Genomic DNA, 19,355 nt, shown 5'->3' on the forward strand with positions numbered 1-19,355 from the left:
AGGTTTGCCATGTCCTCCATGTTGTCTATTCTCATAAAAATTCTAGTGTCATCTGCAAAGGATGATACAGTATTATAGATTGTGTCCTTGTCTATGTCCAATATGAGGATGAGAAAAAGTACTGGAGTACACAGTACCCAGAGGGACTGAGCTCTTCACGGTTGATGGACCGGATTTTATTTTGTTGACTGTTACATACAGTATTGGGTTCTGTTAGTCCGGATATTGTAGACGCATGTGCCAATTTTTCCGGTACAGTAATTCCTTTTGGACACATTTTGTGTGCAATAACACCATGGTCACATTTGTCGAAGGCTTTTGCAAATTCTGTAAATTACATCAGCATTTTGTTTGTCTTCCATGGCAACTAAGGCTATGTCATAGTGGTCCAGCAAATGTGATAGGCAAGAGCGACCTGTTCAGAAACCATGTTGTCCAGGGTTATGGAGATGCTGGGACTTCATGTATTTTGTGATCTTACTTCTTAGCAACAACAACTGGTGAAAAGTATAACCTACATCCGAACAGAGCCAAAGAACTCCCCCTCAAAGGAAAACTCCCCCCAAAAGTGCCTTCCTTCCTCCCCCCTTGTTGGGGAGGGGGGGGGGGGGAAGAGGCCACTCAAGCGAGCCTGCCGCTCCACCTCTCAGTTCCTAGAAAGATGAAAAACGTCAACCAGAGGGAGGGAGGGTGACAGGGAGCCTCCAGGGCTCGTCCAGAAAATGTAGTTACATTACATTCAACACTGGTTTTCTGTAGGGAGCCCCATCAGCTTCCTGAAGCTATCTACCCACATAAGTAAAAACAGCGACTTACCCGGCAGGGGGCAGCACCTCATGTCTCAAGACGAAGAAGCAACCACAGGCCATGACAGATAACCCAAAGTAACACAAGGCCGCAAAGGGCCTGGAACATTGACAAGATAACGGGTGGACAGGACCCTGTTTAATTTCCAAAACCCCCGTGCCCGAATATCAAAACAAGACATATTCCAAAAAAAACAGCAGAAAGAGCAACATATTCCCTCACATCATGGGCACGAGGGTAGACCACAGGCTGGCTAGACTTGATAACCCTACAGACAATCTGAGAGACACAAGCCCTGGAACAGGGAATCGGGGAAACTGGATCAACCCAGAGCGCATCCACCGTCACTGAACTAATGGCCTGCAGGCAGTGATGTAAAGCCACAACCGGACACAAAACATGATGCACCCTCAGCCTGACCAACAAAGCATCAACAACCCATGGACCTTTCCGGATGCCCTCCGTCTCATTCTCTGCCGGAAAATAAGGAGAGGGCTGCAAACGAACAAAACGACCCTCAGGACCAAAGGAGCAGAACCCTCTGCACCGGTGAAGAGCATGAAGCTCTCCAACACGACCACCAGAGGCTAAAGCCAACAAAAACAAAGCATTCGTTAAATAATTACGAACCGAAGGGGCCATTTCAAACTGAGGAGAGAAATGAGAGTACCCAGGTCAAAGAACAAGAAGGCTCCGGTGGCGCATGAGCAACCCGTAGGCAAAAAAAGTAATGAGAGTGCTTGCAGAACGTAGCAGAAGTGACATCCACCCCGAACGCAAGCTGAAGCAGCTCTGCCAATGCCACACAATAAGAAGCGACAGTACAGGGGTACCTCAGTTTTTGTGGTTAATCCAACTCCAGAGACGATATGAAAACCGAAAAGAATTTTCCCATAAGAAATAATGTAAATTGAATTAATCTATTCCACACCCCAAATATATTAACTAAAAAAATAATAATAATAATATTTTATTCAGGAAAAGTACATACATACATGCAGAGTTACAAACAAAGTTGGATTTATATATAGAGCTAGTACTGTACATACAATACCTAAACCCACTAATACGCATAGCATTTTGGGCAAGGTGTGGGGGGTAAAAAAAAGACAAACTTAATGGTAATTGGGAGTAAAGTATAAATTGTGTTGAAAAAAAGGAATAAAAAAAAAGCGTTGAATGTAATGAAACGTCATTTTCTGGACGAGACCCGGAGGCTCCCCGGAGCTATCCAGGCTGATATGTTAATGTCAGACTTTGGCATCAGTCATGTGTAAGGAGTTTTTTGGGCCTACCGGGGACCAGAGCCAGAACCTGGCCCAATCAGAGAGACAAGGGGTTTTGACATTCTGAGGCCGAATGTCAAAACGTGAGAAAAACCCCTGACCGGAGGGAGGAAGGGATGCCGGGGAAACTCCAGGTCTCACCCAGAAAATGGCCTTTCCTTCTCACCCAGAGGAAAAAAGAGGGACTTACCCGGGAGGTGGTTGCTGCTCACTCCTCAACTGGAAGTCAAGACAACTGGTTGCATCCGCCGACTCAAAGCGACACAGGCCGATTGGGCCCAGGGATGTTAACAAGGTAATGAGCAGCCAGGACCCTGTTCAACCGAAAAATCCCAAGCCCGAATGTCAGCCCAAGACATATTGCCAAAGACGGCGGCAAGAGCCGCGAACTTGCGAACGTCATGGGAACGGGGATAGAACGCAGGCTGGCTAGCCTTAATAACCCTGCGGACGACCTGGGAGACCCGCACCCGCGAACAGGGAAGAAGGGAAACTTGATCAACCCAAAGCGCGCCCACGGACACACAAGCCATGGCACACAAATAACAGTGGAGAGCCGCAACCGGACACAACACATGATGCCCCTCCCAGCCTGACCAACCAAGCATCAACAACCCAAGAACCCCTCCGGAAAACATCCGTCTCATTCTTCGCCAGAAAAGAAAGACGGCTGCAAAAGAACAAACCGACTACCAGGACCAAAAGAACAGAAACCCCTGCGCCAGAGAGCATGAAGCTCCCAGACCCAATCCCCCAGAGGCCAATGCCAACAGGAAAAAGAGCCTTGGAAAGACAATCTTAAACTGAAGGGGCCACAACAAACTGAGGGAAGGGGGGGGAGAGAGATAAGAGAGAACCTTGTCCAAGAACCAGGATGGCTCAGGCGGCGCATGAGCAGGCCGGAGGTGAAACAATGCCCGAGACAGCTTGCGAAACGGCGTAGAAGTACCATCAATGCTGAAAGCAAGCTGCAGCGGCTCCGCCAGCGCCGCACGATACAAGACAACAGTATCTGTCATAAGATAATGGTCCTGAAACAGCCACAAGAGAAAGGACAAGGCCACCTTAACAGAAAGCGAAGTATACCTACGAAGAGACAAAAAAAATGTAAGGATCGTCAGGAAACTTCATACTACTGCTGAGACGAAGCATGCAGGTAGGACACCACTAACAAAGCCACCTGATCACCATACAGATGGTGATAGATTCGAGTCAAAAATACCATACACGAAGACTCGAGAAGAGCGAACTAGCCACGTAACGGACCAGACCGATCATCTGAAAAAGGCAGAGCCGCGGGAAAACGCCTGGGTTCGGACACTGAGCAAGCAGCGCCTGAAACCAAGGCTGGGCCGGCCACCAAAGAGCCAAGAGAACTACTTTCTCCTGGCAAGTCTCCAAGCGAGCAAGTACCTTTTTTTTTTTTTTTTTTTTTTTTTGAGATATATACAAGTGTTGTTACATTCTTGTACAGCCACTAGTACGCGTAGCGTTTCGGGCAGGTCCCTGGAATACGATCCCCTGCCGCGAAGAATCGTTTTTTCATCCAAGTACACATTTTACTGTTGCGTTAAACAGAGGCTACAGTTAAGGAATTGCGCCCAGTAAATCCTCCCCGGCCAGGATACGAACCCATGACATAGCGCTCGCGGAACGCCAGGCGAGTGTCTTACCACTACACCACGGAGACTGTTAAAAAATGACTGTTACCTGAGGTAACAGCAGAACCAGGGGGAAAAAGGTAACCCCACCTCGACCAGTCTTGCCGAAAAGCATTGACTCCGACGGCCTCACAGTCAGGGAAAGGCGCCACATATACCAAGAGAAGCCTTGACCACGCAAACGCAAAGAGGAACACCTCTGGGAGCCCGTATGTCTGGCAGAGCCAACTGAATGAGTTGGGGTCGACCATCCATTCCGAGGACAGGGGAATGAACCGAGACAGGCTTTCCGCCAGGACAGCCAAACCCCGAGAACTCCGCAGACAAGTCACCTAAAGCAACCAGCCCCAAAAAGCCAAGGACTGCATCGAACCCCCTCGGTTCAGGCAATGAACCACCAGGAAAGCAGTCCAAATGGAGCCTGATCGTCAATCCGCGAGCGACCCGAGCCCTCTGAAGCGACATCCACACTGCCTCGAACTCCCGCACCGTGCTGTGGGCCCGACGGAAGGACGGACCCCACTGCCATCCCTGGCCAGCTTGGCAAGCATTGGTCACAAAGCCCAAGCCAAGAGACAACACATCTGTGAACACATCGAGTGAGGGCTCGGGTAGGCACCAAGGCACTGAACCCCGAAATAATCCGAAGAAGAACCCAGTGACACAACAGCCAAACCCAGCGGTTGCAAGAGAGGCAGAAGGGACGTCCCTGAAGGAAGCAGAACAACCGATGAAGCCAAACCTGACCCGGCAGGTAGACCATCATGGCAAAGTTCAGGCTTCCACACAAACACTCGAGCAATCGCCGAGTAAACCGGGAGACCCCCAGAAACAAGCAAGGCGGGAGCCCAACCAAAGCAGAGACTCCAGAGGGAGAAACAAGGAAGCAGTCCGAGTCCCACACAAGACTCAACCAAGTCTGAACCTGAGAGGGAACCAGATGGGGCTTCCGCCAATCCACCAAGAACCCGAACCCAGTGAGCTGGGTTCGTCCGGCTCCAAGAGAAGACGGACCTGGGACAGAATAGTCATCCAATAGTAGGGGCCATAATCCCATGGGTTAAGACGGGACAAGTCCAGAATGAACCGGAGGTTCACAGAGTACTGTTTCGGGACCGGAAACAGGCGGGAAACCCACACGAGGGACGAGGTTGTATCGACCACCCCCAAGCAAACCCACTCCTAGATGACCCGACAGAGCGCAGGAAAAAGAGGCCTGCTCTGTCAGCCTCGAATTCCCCGAAGGAGGACGAGCCACCCAACGCAGGCCGCACAAAACGATTCGAAAAACACGCAAATCATGAGATCAGGTGCGAGCAAATAGAGCAAGCCTCCCCCATCACCCCGTCAATGGGACAAACCGCAAAAGGGCCGACGCACCTTCTGAGCACTTAAACGGCGCACAAGGCAATACTCGCGCTGAACAGAAACAGGCGGCCCTGAAGGCTGTGCCGGCGTTGAATCTGACACCACTGACCTACCACGACGGAAATAACCCTGAGCCCAGACATGACCCCGCCGGGAAGGCCCACTACGAGCCCCACCCCCCAGAAGAGGACCAACAAATCTGACATAGGACGGCAACTATCTGAAGATGCCTGCAGATACTGCACAACCACAGACTCCGCAAACAGCAATGTTCAAAAAGGCGTCTAAAAGCAAGGGCTCAAGAATTCTAAGGAAAAGGCAAGCACCGTCTGCCAACATGCACGTCGAGAAGCAAAAACCCCGAAACCACATCCCGCAGGAGCGGCACGAACAGCTTTAAGAATGCAGATGACGCACACACCGCCAAGGGCAACGCACTAAACCCAGAGACGGCCCCAAGCATCTTCACGTGCACCACAAGCCAGTCCGAGGAGGGAAAAGAAATGCAGGGCTGAAGCCAGCAGGCCACGCGTATGCAAATCCTCCACAACCAACGCAGCCGAAAGGGAAGGCACCTGCACATGAAGCTGCATCACACCAACATCCCGCAGAAGGGCAGGAGCGAACAAGCATGCATCGAGACGCTCAAATTTGCCCCCAGGATAACCTGCACTGCCGTTTGAGCATCCCTCCACTCAAGCGTGCGGGATCGACAGAATGTATGCTATGCCACTAAAGAGAATAGAGGGCAGTCTGCTAACAAGGGCAACTCTGGAACTTCATAATGAACCCAGTACAGACACGAAGATCTATACACAAAGGAACATGGATCCATCACGAAAGCATAATCCGGGGCGCGCAAGAGGTAAGGCGCAAGAGCTTCCCATGCCATGTTGGATGGGATGCAGGAAGTTGAAAACCTCCGGAAGGATGGAACCAAAGAATGTCGGGGTCACGGAACTGAACCCAGGGAAGGGTAGATGTCTAATCTAATTCGTACGGGGAGGGAATGAAAGAGAACCCCACTCCTTGTAACACCAAGCGCTGCACCGAGGATACAAAAACCTAAGCGGGATCCAACAGGGCCCAAGGCATCCCCAAGTTAACCCCTCCCCCGCGGGAACCTCACCCCAAGGACCTGGGGCCGAGCCATCCTCCAAACCCTCCTGCCTCTAAAGAAAAGGCAGGAGCGGCCGAAAAAGCAGGAACGAAAGGGGCCCACTAGTCAGACCGAGAAGCACCGGCTGGAGGACCAGGCTCAAATGCCTCCGCCGCCACCCCAGAATGGGACTCCCGAGACCGCCCAAGTCTCAACACCAACTAGACCCTGCCCCGACTCTGAAACAGATGTTTCGGAGCCGGAAGCAAAGGTGGAGGGGGGGGGACCAGATGCACAACAGAAGGGAAAAGGACATGGAGGGGCAGACAGAACCAAACCCTTGCAGGGTTTCCCCAAGACCCTTAGCCTTGGTAACTCGCTAAGGGAAGCCCAGGCAGGATACTGCGAACTGACACCCAAGGCTACCAAGCAAACTTCTAAAAGCTGAACACCCCGGGGCGCATCCACTCACGGGGGCCTAGTAGGGGGGGGGGGCCTAGCAGGGGGGGGGGGCCTAGCAGGGGGGGGGTACCACCAAGAACACAGATGGATATATATACCAGAATTATAGATAGGGGGCAACCAACCAAAGGCAGACCTCCTCCCCACCAGGCAGGAAAACAAAAAGAAAAGAAAAACCTTGCAAGAGGACAACGTACCCAGGCTGAACAGAGCCAGCCCCTATAATCAGTGATAACTAGCTGTGCAGTACCCCGCACCCCTTACCAGTGACAAAAACTACCACCTACTCAGAGGCAAACAAGGGCAACAAAAACCCCAGCTGACTCCAAGGGCAGCCAAGTACCAAGCAGTAAAAGACACAGTGGAGGTAGATCCCAAGGTAACTTGTCGGAGGTGGCCCCAAGCCCCAAGGGCAGTACTTACAGGGCACCTAGGGAAGCAAACCCTAGGTGCATGCAGGCCGAGTACCGAAGAATATAACTCCTGGCTCATACACCACCAGTAGAGACAGTCCATGCCACAAGGCACAAACAAACAAAATCTGGAGCCAAAAGTACATGACCTCGCCAGTATCACATCAGCCAAGAACTGAAGGGTGGATCGCCGGCACGAGGGTCTAGGGCTCCTCCTTCTCCCTCTCGGGGAGGGAGGTGGCTGTGCAGACAGCAGCGCGCTAACGTGATAACGTCATGCACATTTGTTAATTTCGTTTGGAGAGTTTTGTCCACTCGTTCGGCTTTCGATAGCAATATTTTCACCAAAATAGGGGTTTGTTTTGGGGCGCCTACCTTTCTGGGTGCCAGACCCGGTCGATGGCAGACATAGAATGCTCCCAACCACACAGGGGGTATCTATAGGCCATTGTTCCTTGTGCCTCTCTGAGGGGGCCAGGTTCTGGCTCATGGTCCCCGTAGGCAAGAACTCCATGCATATGCCAGAAAGTTAATATATCTGATTGAATCTGACTGATGCCAGATAGCTAATACATTCATATCAGCCTGGATAGCTCCGGGAAGCCGACAGGGCTTCCCCCCAGAAAACACAATGAAAGTGTCTTACTTTATCATACACTGCAATTTGTTCTGCCCGTTTCTTAGCATGCTCCTGCTGACTGACTGTGACCTGGGAATCATGTGCCACCAAAGTCAAGAGGTCAATGGCTGGTAAAACTGGCCATTTCCTGAAAGATATTAAAAAACAAAATTTAAACCAAATGATAAAATACATATATCAAGGTCATTAGAAACCACATTCCCATGACAAAGGTATAAACCACCTGCCCCGTCAAATTTGTGGCATGGTATAAACCACCCATCATATGTGGCTCTCGTTCAGCTGCCTTCACCACTTCCCACTCATGCTTTACTGAGCCAGCTTTCACATGTGATGCATTTTTAGATACATCCACCACTCCCAACTTTATCATTATTATTCCTTACCTAATGCTCCCTTTCTGCACCCCAAGTAACTTTCGTTCAGTATCTATAACCTCAACAACATATTTACCTGTGAAATTCCATAACAATTTTATACCGCATATCACTGTCTTTTATTCGGCTGGCATACATCCATGGGGCAGGGTCAGCTAAAAAAATAAAAAAAAGATAGTGAAAGCACTCTGCTGTAGATTACAACACAGTATAATTCACTATTTACCAAACTCTCAGTATATAATGTCTAATAAATACAAAATGAGACTTGAAAGGGGGTCATCTAATATATAATTTTTGTATACCTGTAGAATTTGTTTACCTTCAGAATCTGTTTCTTGTACCAGGAATACCAAAAGATGATCCAGAAGTCTTTTAACATCAGGATGCTTCTCCATAGTACTTGAAGAGAGCGCTTGCAGTCCTGTCACCAACACTGTCACATGTTGGAGCAGCCGAGAGGAATACTCCTTGGTAATGGCACCACTTCCTAGCAGATCATCAGCAAGGTCCCAAATGATAGAAACCTCTAGTTCTTGCGAGAGCGCTAATGTCACTTTATTACCCCCAAATATTCTTGCCAATGTTTTGTGTCTGTCGACTGAAAACAGGTTTCTAATGGGCCGAAAAACTTTAGTTTCTTCAGCAGGCGGTTTGACTCCCATTGAGGGTGGATACAAAATATTAAGCCATGTGTCTGCAGCATCATCAGTCCAAGCCTGAATATTCATCTTATGCATTTCTGCAGTACTATTAAATGCTTGTACAATAAAAGCTAAAAGAGGGCACTGTTTTCGCAGATGAGTCAGAACAGCATATGGGACTTTAACGGGTAACCAAGGCAAATCGTCTGACGGTGCAGGCAAGCTACTCACTTCAGGTATGTCAAATACTGTGCTCTCAGACTTCTCATCAAATGACTCTATGAACTCCAGAACTATACCCTTCTCCTCAGTTCTATCAAAAACATTTATATCGCGCTTATGTTTTTTTGAAAATTCAGATTCCAGTCTCTTCAGTGTAGTAACGAGTTCTTCGGGAGCATTTTCCTGCAGTGAACGAATACAACCACGAAGATCATGTGAATGGTGAGCCAAGTAATTCAGAAATGTCCTGGAAGCTAATATATTGACCTTTTTATGCCCAGCATTATCACTAGACTCCTGGCTCGGATCCAAATTTTTATGCAGCCTCCTCCCATCTTGGATCACAAGAAACAGCTTCAAGTGCTCATGTAATGCCACATCAATCTGCTCCTCCATTCTATCTGCATATAGTACTTGTACACGAGGAGAGACAGGTGTCCCCTGTGTGATGCAATAACTGACTTTGGATGGTAAATTTATCAAGAGCTCTGAATTCTGAAGCAAGACGGCCCTTTTACAAGTCTGCTCTCTACTGTAAATCAAATCACTCTCACACATGCTTATTTTGAATTCTGCATCATTCTGAATTAAGATACTGGAAAGTGGATTTTGAAGTGGAAGTATATTATAGAGAACATCATATAAAGAAAGAAATCCAAGCTGACCAACTACATACCCAAGTCGCTTCATTGCCATTATACGTTCAAGTTGATGTTTTGAGAACAACCCTCTTGATTTGGATGTTACTTTATCACATGGATACAATATATGATTAAGTATACCAGCATGAATGTACATTAGGTTAGCCAAATTAATAAAAAATACAATAGCTTCATTACCAGGCACCATTTTGTCAAAAGCTACAGCAGCAAGATTAGATGCATCTTTAAGTGCCATTTGAACATCTACTGATGAAAGAGCATTTGGAGCTGTGTCATCATTTAATATCACAGCTTTATGGTTAGCCTTAGATGTTAGTGCAACAGCCTGAATGGTTTCATGAAGGCCAACTAAAATTGCTGTGAGGATGTCCCGGACAACAACTTCCCCATATACACCTGCCCGAGTGTGCATTGCACTACCATTCATTATGACTCGCTCTTGCAACACTTGGAACCCAAGCTTCTCAGCTTTGTTCTTTTCAGTACCATACATTATTCTCCTACATAAATTTCCTTTGGGTATTTTAAACTTTGGACAGCAGTACTGGAGAATCATTGTTGTTAAATTCAGTTTCATTCTTGATGCTATTGGCTCTAATTTGACTGGGTCAACACCTTTCTGAAACATCAGAGAACCCAGAATATGAACAGGTCTTTGCGTCAAAAGACAGAAATAGTTACCTCTAGTTTTTTGCAAACGTTGCTCTGCATGTTGAGTAACCATAGCTGATAAAAGTTGCAGATACTGATAAAAAGACCTAAGAAATGCTCCCATCTTACCGTTTAATTTATCTCGAACACAACTTAAATGAAAATGAGGAGCTTCTTCATTCAACACATGAAGCAACATTTTGTACGAGAGATGCATTTGGGTCATTTGAGTCTTGCTCCAAACATTTGAAGCCTCTTGGCTTTTTGGTATATTGCATATGACCAAAGCTTCTTGGGCTGATGAAATACTTGCAATAACCTTGGACCAACCTTGAATGTAATTCTTTAAATCAGTATCTTTTAAAGGAAGAAATGTAACCAATAAGGAATATGGTGTTGCAGAGAGGGAAGACAAATGAAAAGGAATATTTTCCGAGATGTCTCCGCTGCCAGTTGCCAGTTTGTCTTCATTTTCCGATTGGCTCATCTGAATAATAGTGCTACAAGTAGATCCCATCTGCTGCAATAATGGAACATAGCCCTGTATACCTCCATGTGTTTCTTTTTGCATAACATGGATAGAATTATAAGCCAGTTGTCTTTGGAGAGCCTGCTCTATGAGGTATGTGGCTGTGGTCTGACTTACATCCACTGTCAGAGCCAGATCTGATAATACTAGGGCTTGTGGCGTCAAGAATGATGCCATTACAGAACAGCCAGTCTCTGCAGCAGCTTCTGGCATTCCTTTCGGAATGGGAGGTGGAGAAGAGGTTATTAAATCATATATCAGATTAGTTGCCCCTACTTGTGCAGAGCCTTCACGAGCAAGCATTCCAATATTTTGGAGCATATTCTTTGAATTACCACCTGCCTGCATCATTCTCGCCTCCTTTAATCGTCCAGACCTTTGATTTGCAGTTGACAATTTAGGCCTTAACTCATTAAGACGCATTGCTAAACAAGCCTCGCGCTTCTCTGTGGTAGTGTCTGAAATTCGATATGTCTGGAATATCTGATTTATCCTTTCCACATTACCATTTGTCAATGCTAGTGTGATAAGGCTTGGTGTAGGAGCAAATAAAAAATTTAGAATACTTTTATATTCCGATGAGCCTCCTCCAACCTCTACTGGATCTTTGTCTTTTGCAGGCCTCTTTTTGCCCCCTTGAGAGGAACCCATTTCTTTAGACGAGCTGGAAGGTTTTTCATACCTCATACAGTTAGTTGTATTAGAGAGAAGTGTTCCATCTAAAAACTCATTAAATACATCAGAAGAGGCAAATGTATGAGTACTAGGAGTCATTATCTGCAATCGCCACAAGCCTTCATTGACACAACGTGAGAGGTAGTTGGAGCGATTCTGAAAAGATTGTTTTGAGGAACTCCCTAGAAGTTGAGACTGCTGGGCACTTTCTGCAAATGACCTAGCAGAGAGTGTTAGAATAGTATCCCGGAGAAGTAACAGTATATCCCATGCTACTAAAGCATTTATTATGTATCCTGTGCGGGGTAGTTCACTCAAGCTAGACGTAGTACTTTTCCCACTCATAGCACAGCTGCTTTGGGGATTACCCGCTTGGCCACTCTGTGAACCCTGTTGATACGTGGCCCACGTCACCTGTTCAGATGCTGCCGATATACATGATGATATAGACTGGGTTATGTTTGCTGGAGTGTCAGTAGCATGAAGCAAGTTTTTCTCCTTGCAGTCTCTTGAAGCAGAGACGCTTTGCCCATCATCTCCTGATACACTGCTAATGTTAGATGCTTTGCTTGAATAATGAGCTCCTTCTACTAAAAAATTATCATCTATCACAACATAATCAGAAAAATTTAGTTCTTTATTTTTTTTGGTATCTCCATCTTTATCTGGTGTGCCAAGAGAAGTAGAGTTTGACTTCCTAGGTGAATTAGGTCTTTGGGAAGTTGTAGTTTGCGAAGTACTTGCTAAACTGTCTACATCAGTTTGACGAGAGACATAAGATCGCTCAAAGTCCCCTTCCTCCCCGCCAGACTCGCTCTGACCTTCATCACTCAAATCACTATGTTTCACAAATATTGTCGAATATATGTTTTCCATCACTTCTAATCTGTACTCAAGAGGCTGCAAATCATTAAGCATTCTTTTGACACATTCTAGCTTTCCTGCAATGTTCTTCTTATAAAATGATTCATGGCTTTGTCGATCTTGAAAGCTATTGACTACGTTGCCTTCTCTCTTACCCACCCACAATCTCCCTCTTGCTTGCCAGCCAGCTACAATATTATCTAACTGCATACCAGCACCAATCACCTCAAACACTTGATACAATATACAAAAAGCTATGTAAGTATCTTTGCAAGAAGAACTTAAGTTTCCACTAGAATCTCTGACCATACAATGTTCCTTAATGATTTGTAACACATCATCTGGAACTAAGGTATTCATTGGAAGTGATTTGTGAAGAGCATAGAGGGGTGAGTGGTCTCTCATTAGCTGCAAGAGGGGCAACGCCTTTATCCTACTCTTACGAGCAAGGCACCAGCGAACAAAGCTCATGTCCCGGCTGAGGTCACTACACACCTTTATAAGCAATGGATCAACATGTTCTGAATGTTTCTCCCAAACTTCTGCTACACATGTAGGATCCTCCACTCTGTCATGAGATTTTGACAATGCTTGAATAAATAGCATAGGCCACAAAGGCATTAACCAATGATATTCTGGATTTGTTTCTATCTCCAGCATGCCGGCAACTTGTTTATTCGCTAACGTTTTGTAGAATATTTGCAGGATATGTCTTGAATTTTTAGCACAGATAAGAAATATTTCTCTTATATCAGAGGAGCTGGGTGACAACAGACTTTGAAAATGTTCAAATTTCTTGGTTCGAGACTTGCTAAGGAGGTACTCATTTTCCTTATTACAAAACAAATTTAAGAACTCCTTAGAACTCGTTAGAAGGGAAACATGTATTTTGTGTGGAAGCAATAAGTCTCTCTCATAACAAAGTCTAATCATTCTAGGAAACAATTCACTTAAGGCAGCAAGATCAACATCACAAGAGTGGGAGAGTAACCTGTAAAAGAGCTCTTCGTGTCTTAATTTCTCCAAATTTGTTGTCAGTTTTCTTTCTTGAAGTCTTGATACTTCTATGGATTCAAAGGTTTTCTGGTTAGCTTTTGCCTTAGGACTTAGCATAGGTGACAAGCTCTTTTGCTGTCTCTTTACTAAGACCAAATATTCCTCCTCTTCCTTAAGCAACTTCTCATCTAGGTTCTCAACTCTTCGTAAACAGTGATCCAAGCACTCGATGAAAAGTTTTTTCAGGTTACTGCAATCTTCTGAAAAACAGCCAGCTTCTTGGTACTCTCTCCTGGTCTTCGTTTCCTCACTTTGAGTGACTTCAATGGACGACAAGGCATTCTGCTCTGCATCTTTCGTAGTTTTAATATCCTTGCTTCTGGCCACCAGCTGATGAAATATGCATGCTGCTTCTTGTGGGTGAGCCAACAGCTTCTCTTTGAGAGAGGTGCAAGCATCAGAGGATAGGAAGAGATGACACTCAGAAGTAAGACAGCCATCTTGACCAAGGTAGGCACTCAGTTCCTGGAAACAGAATGCTTCATTACCTATCAATAGAAAGTACAGTATGTATAAACAAAAATAAAAACAAAATCTCAAATATCACCCGCACACTTTGCATATTTTGCATTAAAAAAGTTCCTATATATTCACCTGGCAAATATTAAAGAATAAAAACCATGAGCCTGTTAGCAAGATCAAACTTAGCTGCCTAGATTCTGCAGATAACAACCGAGACGTATGAAACACTTTGAGGACAGCTTCATCATCATCCACTAAATGAACAATAAACTGTACCCACAAGGTAAATATGCAGTCATTAAATTCATATTGCTTGGGGATGTGTGAACAGAATCAACTCCACCCACTAGAAAATGGCTTCTAGTCTCAAACCTGTGGGTTAACAATTTTAAATAAGAGCAGGAAGATAACATCCTTCCTGCTCTCTTGTCTAACTTTTGTGTAGATAACAGACTGCCTAAGACGTGAAGGAAGAGGCCGAGGTAACTTGGACTGAATGTGCCCACCTCCTGTCCCCTCCCCATCCTGTTCATGCAGGTCGGAGTTCAATCCCCGACCATCCAAGTGGTTGGGCACCATTCCAATCCCCTGTCCCATCCCAAATCATTATCCTGATCCCCTTCCAGGTGCTATAAAGTCGTAATGGCTTGGTGCTTTCCCCTGATAATTTCCTCCCCTCCTTCCCTATCCTGTTCCTCCACACCAAAACTAATTTTCTGAAAAATCTCTATTCTGCTATTTACCCTGCTTGAATCAGTCCACCAAAGTCTGAGAACTCCATCAACAACATTTGCATTGATGCAAGCTCATGCACTTCAACATTTGTATTGATACAAGTTCATACTAGCTTTGCCTTCATACCCAAGAAGGACCCATGAAGTGATTAGGATGAGGAAATGCATCAACCAAAAGCTTGAACATTTGTGTTACTGTAAGTATCTCTAATGATTCTCTGAGTTAATAACCCCCTGTAATTATCAACAAGTCTAAATTCATTTTCATTAACATACAGTAGTTATAAAAAATAATAAGGCTATGTCCCTGACAGTCTCCTCACGGTCAGGACTATTACTAGCATAATTATGTAATTGGAGAGTGGTGGCAACAGTAACTATAATTAGTGGCTTTAATTACATTGTAAGAGTTATTTTGAGCACCTGGTTCCTCTCACTCCATGACTCAACCTGTGTGTCCACTGCATGGGTGCACCTACCAGGTGCTTCATGTTGCACAATTTCAAGGTAAGGATGTTTATTAAGGTGAATAATTGGGCAAGCTAAGATCGACTTCACTGTTAGTGGTCAGCGTTATTTACATTTACTCACATTACAAATGGTGACTTGGTGTTGCGTTACAAATGGTAGCAGTGATGTTCACTTTTCTAGTGACTTTTATCAGTCATTACACTGAGAGGAGACCTATGAGACTGACACACATGTGTTTTCTACCAATCCTCCAGGAACTGTCCCTGAAAACATGATCTTAAGTGCATAGGTGACAACCCAAGAGCATTCCCACCACTTTGCATATTTTGTGTTCGAGCCTTATATATAAGTGTGCCGCTTCACAAACAGCCAACTTGGAAGGTTGATCAAGGAGGGGGTGGCCTGTTACAGCATATGGTAAAAACACCAAGACTCCCAAAAACAATGTGATGGTAGAAAACTGTTCTTATATAATAATAATAATAATAATAATAATAATAATAATAATAATAATAATAATAATAATAAAAGATTTATTTAGGTTAAAGAACATGCATACAAAATGAGTTACAAGCAGAATGTTGGATTTCCAGATAGCTAGTATACTATTATATGCTAGTATAAATGATCCTAAAAAGGTGGTAAAAACTTCAGATGAAACTCAGGAGATGGTCTACAGCATCACAGATTGATGCTAAAAGCCCAACAATCCAATCAAAAGGGGACAGAGGTCAGTACCTAATTACCCAGCCAAAATGCAACCTCAGGGACCACCTAGATTAGTACCAGGATTGAGAGGGTTCAGCTATGAGGACAGGTTAAGAAAACTCAGCCTAACAACCAACCTTAAAGAAGAGAAGAAAAAGTGGATATGATCACAACATACAAGATACTGATGGGAATAGACAATGTAGACAAGGCAGTCTATTTGAAATGAAAGGAGGCAAGACAAAGGAACATCTGTTGACGAGGAAAATACGAATGAGTCACAGAGATGTATGGATATTCTCGTAACCTGTATGGATGGTCAGCAAATGGAATGTGTTGAAGGAACAAATTGTTGAAGTCACTTCCATCCGAAAGATGTAATTAGAACACTAGGTGTAAGTACTGTACCTAGCTCTCACTTTCCTGGCAGTCAGTAATAGATAAGCACTGACAGGTAATCACTAATCAAATACACCTGTGTGTAGAAGTGAGCTAGTCTGGAGACCTACTGGCCTATTGTAATGCATAAATACTCCCCCAAGGAGTCTGCAGGGTGTGTAACAGACTCTCAAGTAATCAAAATCCAAAACCTAGTAAATTTAGTAACCAAAATCCCTTAATGCTAACCCAAGCCAGCATACTTGGGTCTGAAGATCAAGACGTAGCTTGCCTCTCAGTGGTCCTGCCACCTGATATGGGTCATGACTATCAGTTTATTTTCATCTGTAGTTAGATTAGTAAGAGCTGTCCATAGCTGAAACCACACTATACCTCTGAAGGTAGCAGAAATATGAAGCTCAGCAAAGAACATTTATCAGAACAAAGAAAAATTAAGAAAGCCTCTAAAAATATATGAGAGGATTATTGCGTACAGAGCAAGTAATTATCAAGAGAAGACATCAAGCCAGGGAGACTATGTAGTGTACAACTATATATGGTTTTCCACTCTTGTGGAAAGAAGCTTGTCGTGCTTATTGAGGTTCCCATTAGTCAATTGCTAGACATCAACAGGATGCAACCCACAACAGTCAACTAACCCCCAGGTACTTTCAATACATTCAAGAGTTGTCACATTCTTGTACACTTTACTTTAATTATTTTTTATTATTCAATACTTTAATTATTTTTTAAGGAAGCCTAAATTTTTAAGGTTTACTTTAAAAAAAAAGTAATATATTTTTAATGCCTATTATTTTGTATTTCTAAAAATGTAATTTTATATAAAGCCTAATTTTTGTATATAATATACAGTACAAGAGTTCTTACATTCTACAGCCACTAGTACGAGTAGTGTTTCCAGCAAGTCCTTAATCCTATGTTCCCTGGAATATGACCCCCACGAAGAATCATTTTTACAACCAAGTACTCATTTTACTATTGAGTTAAAACAGAGGCTACAGTTAAGGATTTGTGCCCAGTAAATCCTCCCCGGCCAGGATACGAACCCCGGACAAGCGGAATGGGGAGCTTCTTACCACTACGCCACGGAGACTGCATTTAGAATAATTTAGAAAAAGTATCAAAGGAAAATTTTGTATTAAATATTTGTTAATAAATTTCATGACTTACCTTGTACAGAATACCTTAACTCTACTCATAATACAACAATTTTGTTCAAACTTTTTAAGGCTTATTATGTAAATCATACAAGCACAAAAATAATAACCCACTATTCTGAAAACACACGGAAACGTACACGGAATATTTCAGAGAAACGTAGACTGAATATTTCCTAGACCGGGGACCCTCTTCAGCCGGACCGAAATATTCAGTCCACGTTTCTCTGCGTTCTCAAAATAGTGAGTTGTTATTGTCATTGATTAGTGCACCATTGCACTTCATTCTCTTATATAAGCATGTTAAGATTTACCTTATAAACTTTTGTATCACTTTGGAAGAGGTACCTCAGAAGCGGCCCCCATGTTATCTTGTTACTGCTCATGCTCAGCTGACCACTGCTCGGTATGTCTCAAATTCTCTGCAGAAGATGCCAATATAAATGTCACCACTCTAATTGTAAGAGCTAAATTTTTAAGCTTGAACACTTGATTAATTTATTTATTTATATACAAGAAGGTACATTCAGTTTATGAGAGTACATAGCATTAAAGGTTTTTACATTCTTGTAAAACGACTTAACACGCATAGCGTTTCGGGCAGGGCCTTAATCTAACAGAAAAATTTAAGTAGGTAATTTCTAGCAAAACTGAAAAAATATTTACAGGTACTTTGTAAGAAATTTTGACAAAGATTAGTAGATACATTAATGTAAAATTTCAGGGTAATCAACAGGTAAATTACAGCATAATGAGGATTATTTAAAGGTATAATGCAATAAATTATAATAAAAAATTCAGCCACAACTGTGATGTTTTGTGTAAGTCAGGTGTGAATTAAGCTTCTGAATCTTGATAATATTGTACATATATTCATATGGGTAAATTAAAGTTTTTCCAATGTACCTGTAACTTTCATAAAGCCACATGTTCAAACATTTTTAAAATATAACAAAGTTCAATAGAAGGTAAAACACAGCCTTTGACAAGCCACCAGTTTCCTGTCCTCGTCGAGGCCACTAGCGTGTTAGTGGCCCTCAGGTAAATTCAGGTAAATATGGACCAAAAGGACCCAGAGTGACCTGCCTGCAGAGACCTCCGTCCAGCATGACCCCATCAGCATGAACCACCGCTCGACACGACCAGCTAACAAGGGCCACCAACCAGTGTGACCTACCCATTGGGACCTACCCATTGGGACCTACCCATGGTGACCTACCCATGGTGACCTACACATGGTGACCTACACATGGTGACCTACACATGGTGATCTACACATGCTGACCTACCCATGGTGACCTAACCATAGGGATCTTCCCATCGGGACGAGCATGACTGCCCTGTAGTGATCATTGACACACCCCTTCACTTAATCCACTTCTAACCCCTTCTTATCTTTGATAAACTCCCTGGTACGTTATTTCTACTTAGTTAAGTCAACGCTGTATACTTTTCCAAAGTTTGTAAACACTTACAAGCACGAGGCAGTCTTCTTGATGGAAACGTGCAGTTTGCATACGAGGCAGTCTCTCACCGTCCGTGTTGACACCCATGTTTTGGTGTGTCAGCTGATCTTGATGCGTGATGCGCGGAGGAGGGGACATAATAAGCCAAGTCCTTCATATAACACCCCACGTTTAAAGATTATCTTTATACACAATATATAGGAAACTAAATTATTTATTTTAATTTGTAATATATTTTATACTATTATAAGATTGGAATTTAACTTTCGTATTAATTTATTGTAAATAATCGGTACTGTGACCATAATATTTGACGCAGCCAAACTACGGTACTGTGCATAGTTTGTCAGTAGCCTTTAAACAAATTAAATTTGAAGGATTTTAAATGTTTTATTTGTCTTTTTTCTAATACAATATATTCACAGCAGAACTCCATGTGTATGTGTTTTGTATCATGAGCGAATTATAATGACACTGCTCGTTGGCGAATACACAGTCTGCAATGTTTCCAAGTGTGCCATCCAGGCATTACAGTCTGCTCG

General features: G+C 44.0%; 1 protein-coding gene across 1 annotated transcript in view; it reads right to left on the bottom strand.

Moving 5' to 3' along the window:
- The window catches only part of Sptz (zinc finger FYVE-type containing 26 spastizin), a 29,150-nt gene extending 10,211 nt beyond the window's left edge, over window positions 1-18,939 (bottom strand). Inside the window, exons 1-5 of the mRNA XM_045727924.2 lie at window positions 18,823-18,939; window positions 17,662-17,769; window positions 8,436-13,881; window positions 8,190-8,268; window positions 7,743-7,863 (exon numbers count right to left, since the gene is read on the bottom strand). Of these exons, the coding sequence (XP_045583880.2) occupies window positions 7,743-7,863; window positions 8,190-8,268; window positions 8,436-13,881; window positions 17,662-17,733 (5,718 nt within the window). The 5' untranslated portion in view covers window positions 17,734-17,769; window positions 18,823-18,939. The remainder of the gene's footprint in view (window positions 1-7,742; window positions 7,864-8,189; window positions 8,269-8,435; window positions 13,882-17,661; window positions 17,770-18,822) is intronic.
- Between the last annotated feature and the right edge of the window lie 416 nt (window positions 18,940-19,355).

Source organism: Procambarus clarkii, chromosome 80, assembly GCF_040958095.1.
Source record: "Procambarus clarkii isolate CNS0578487 chromosome 80, FALCON_Pclarkii_2.0, whole genome shotgun sequence".
NCBI lineage: Eukaryota > Metazoa > Arthropoda > Malacostraca > Decapoda > Cambaridae > Procambarus > Procambarus clarkii.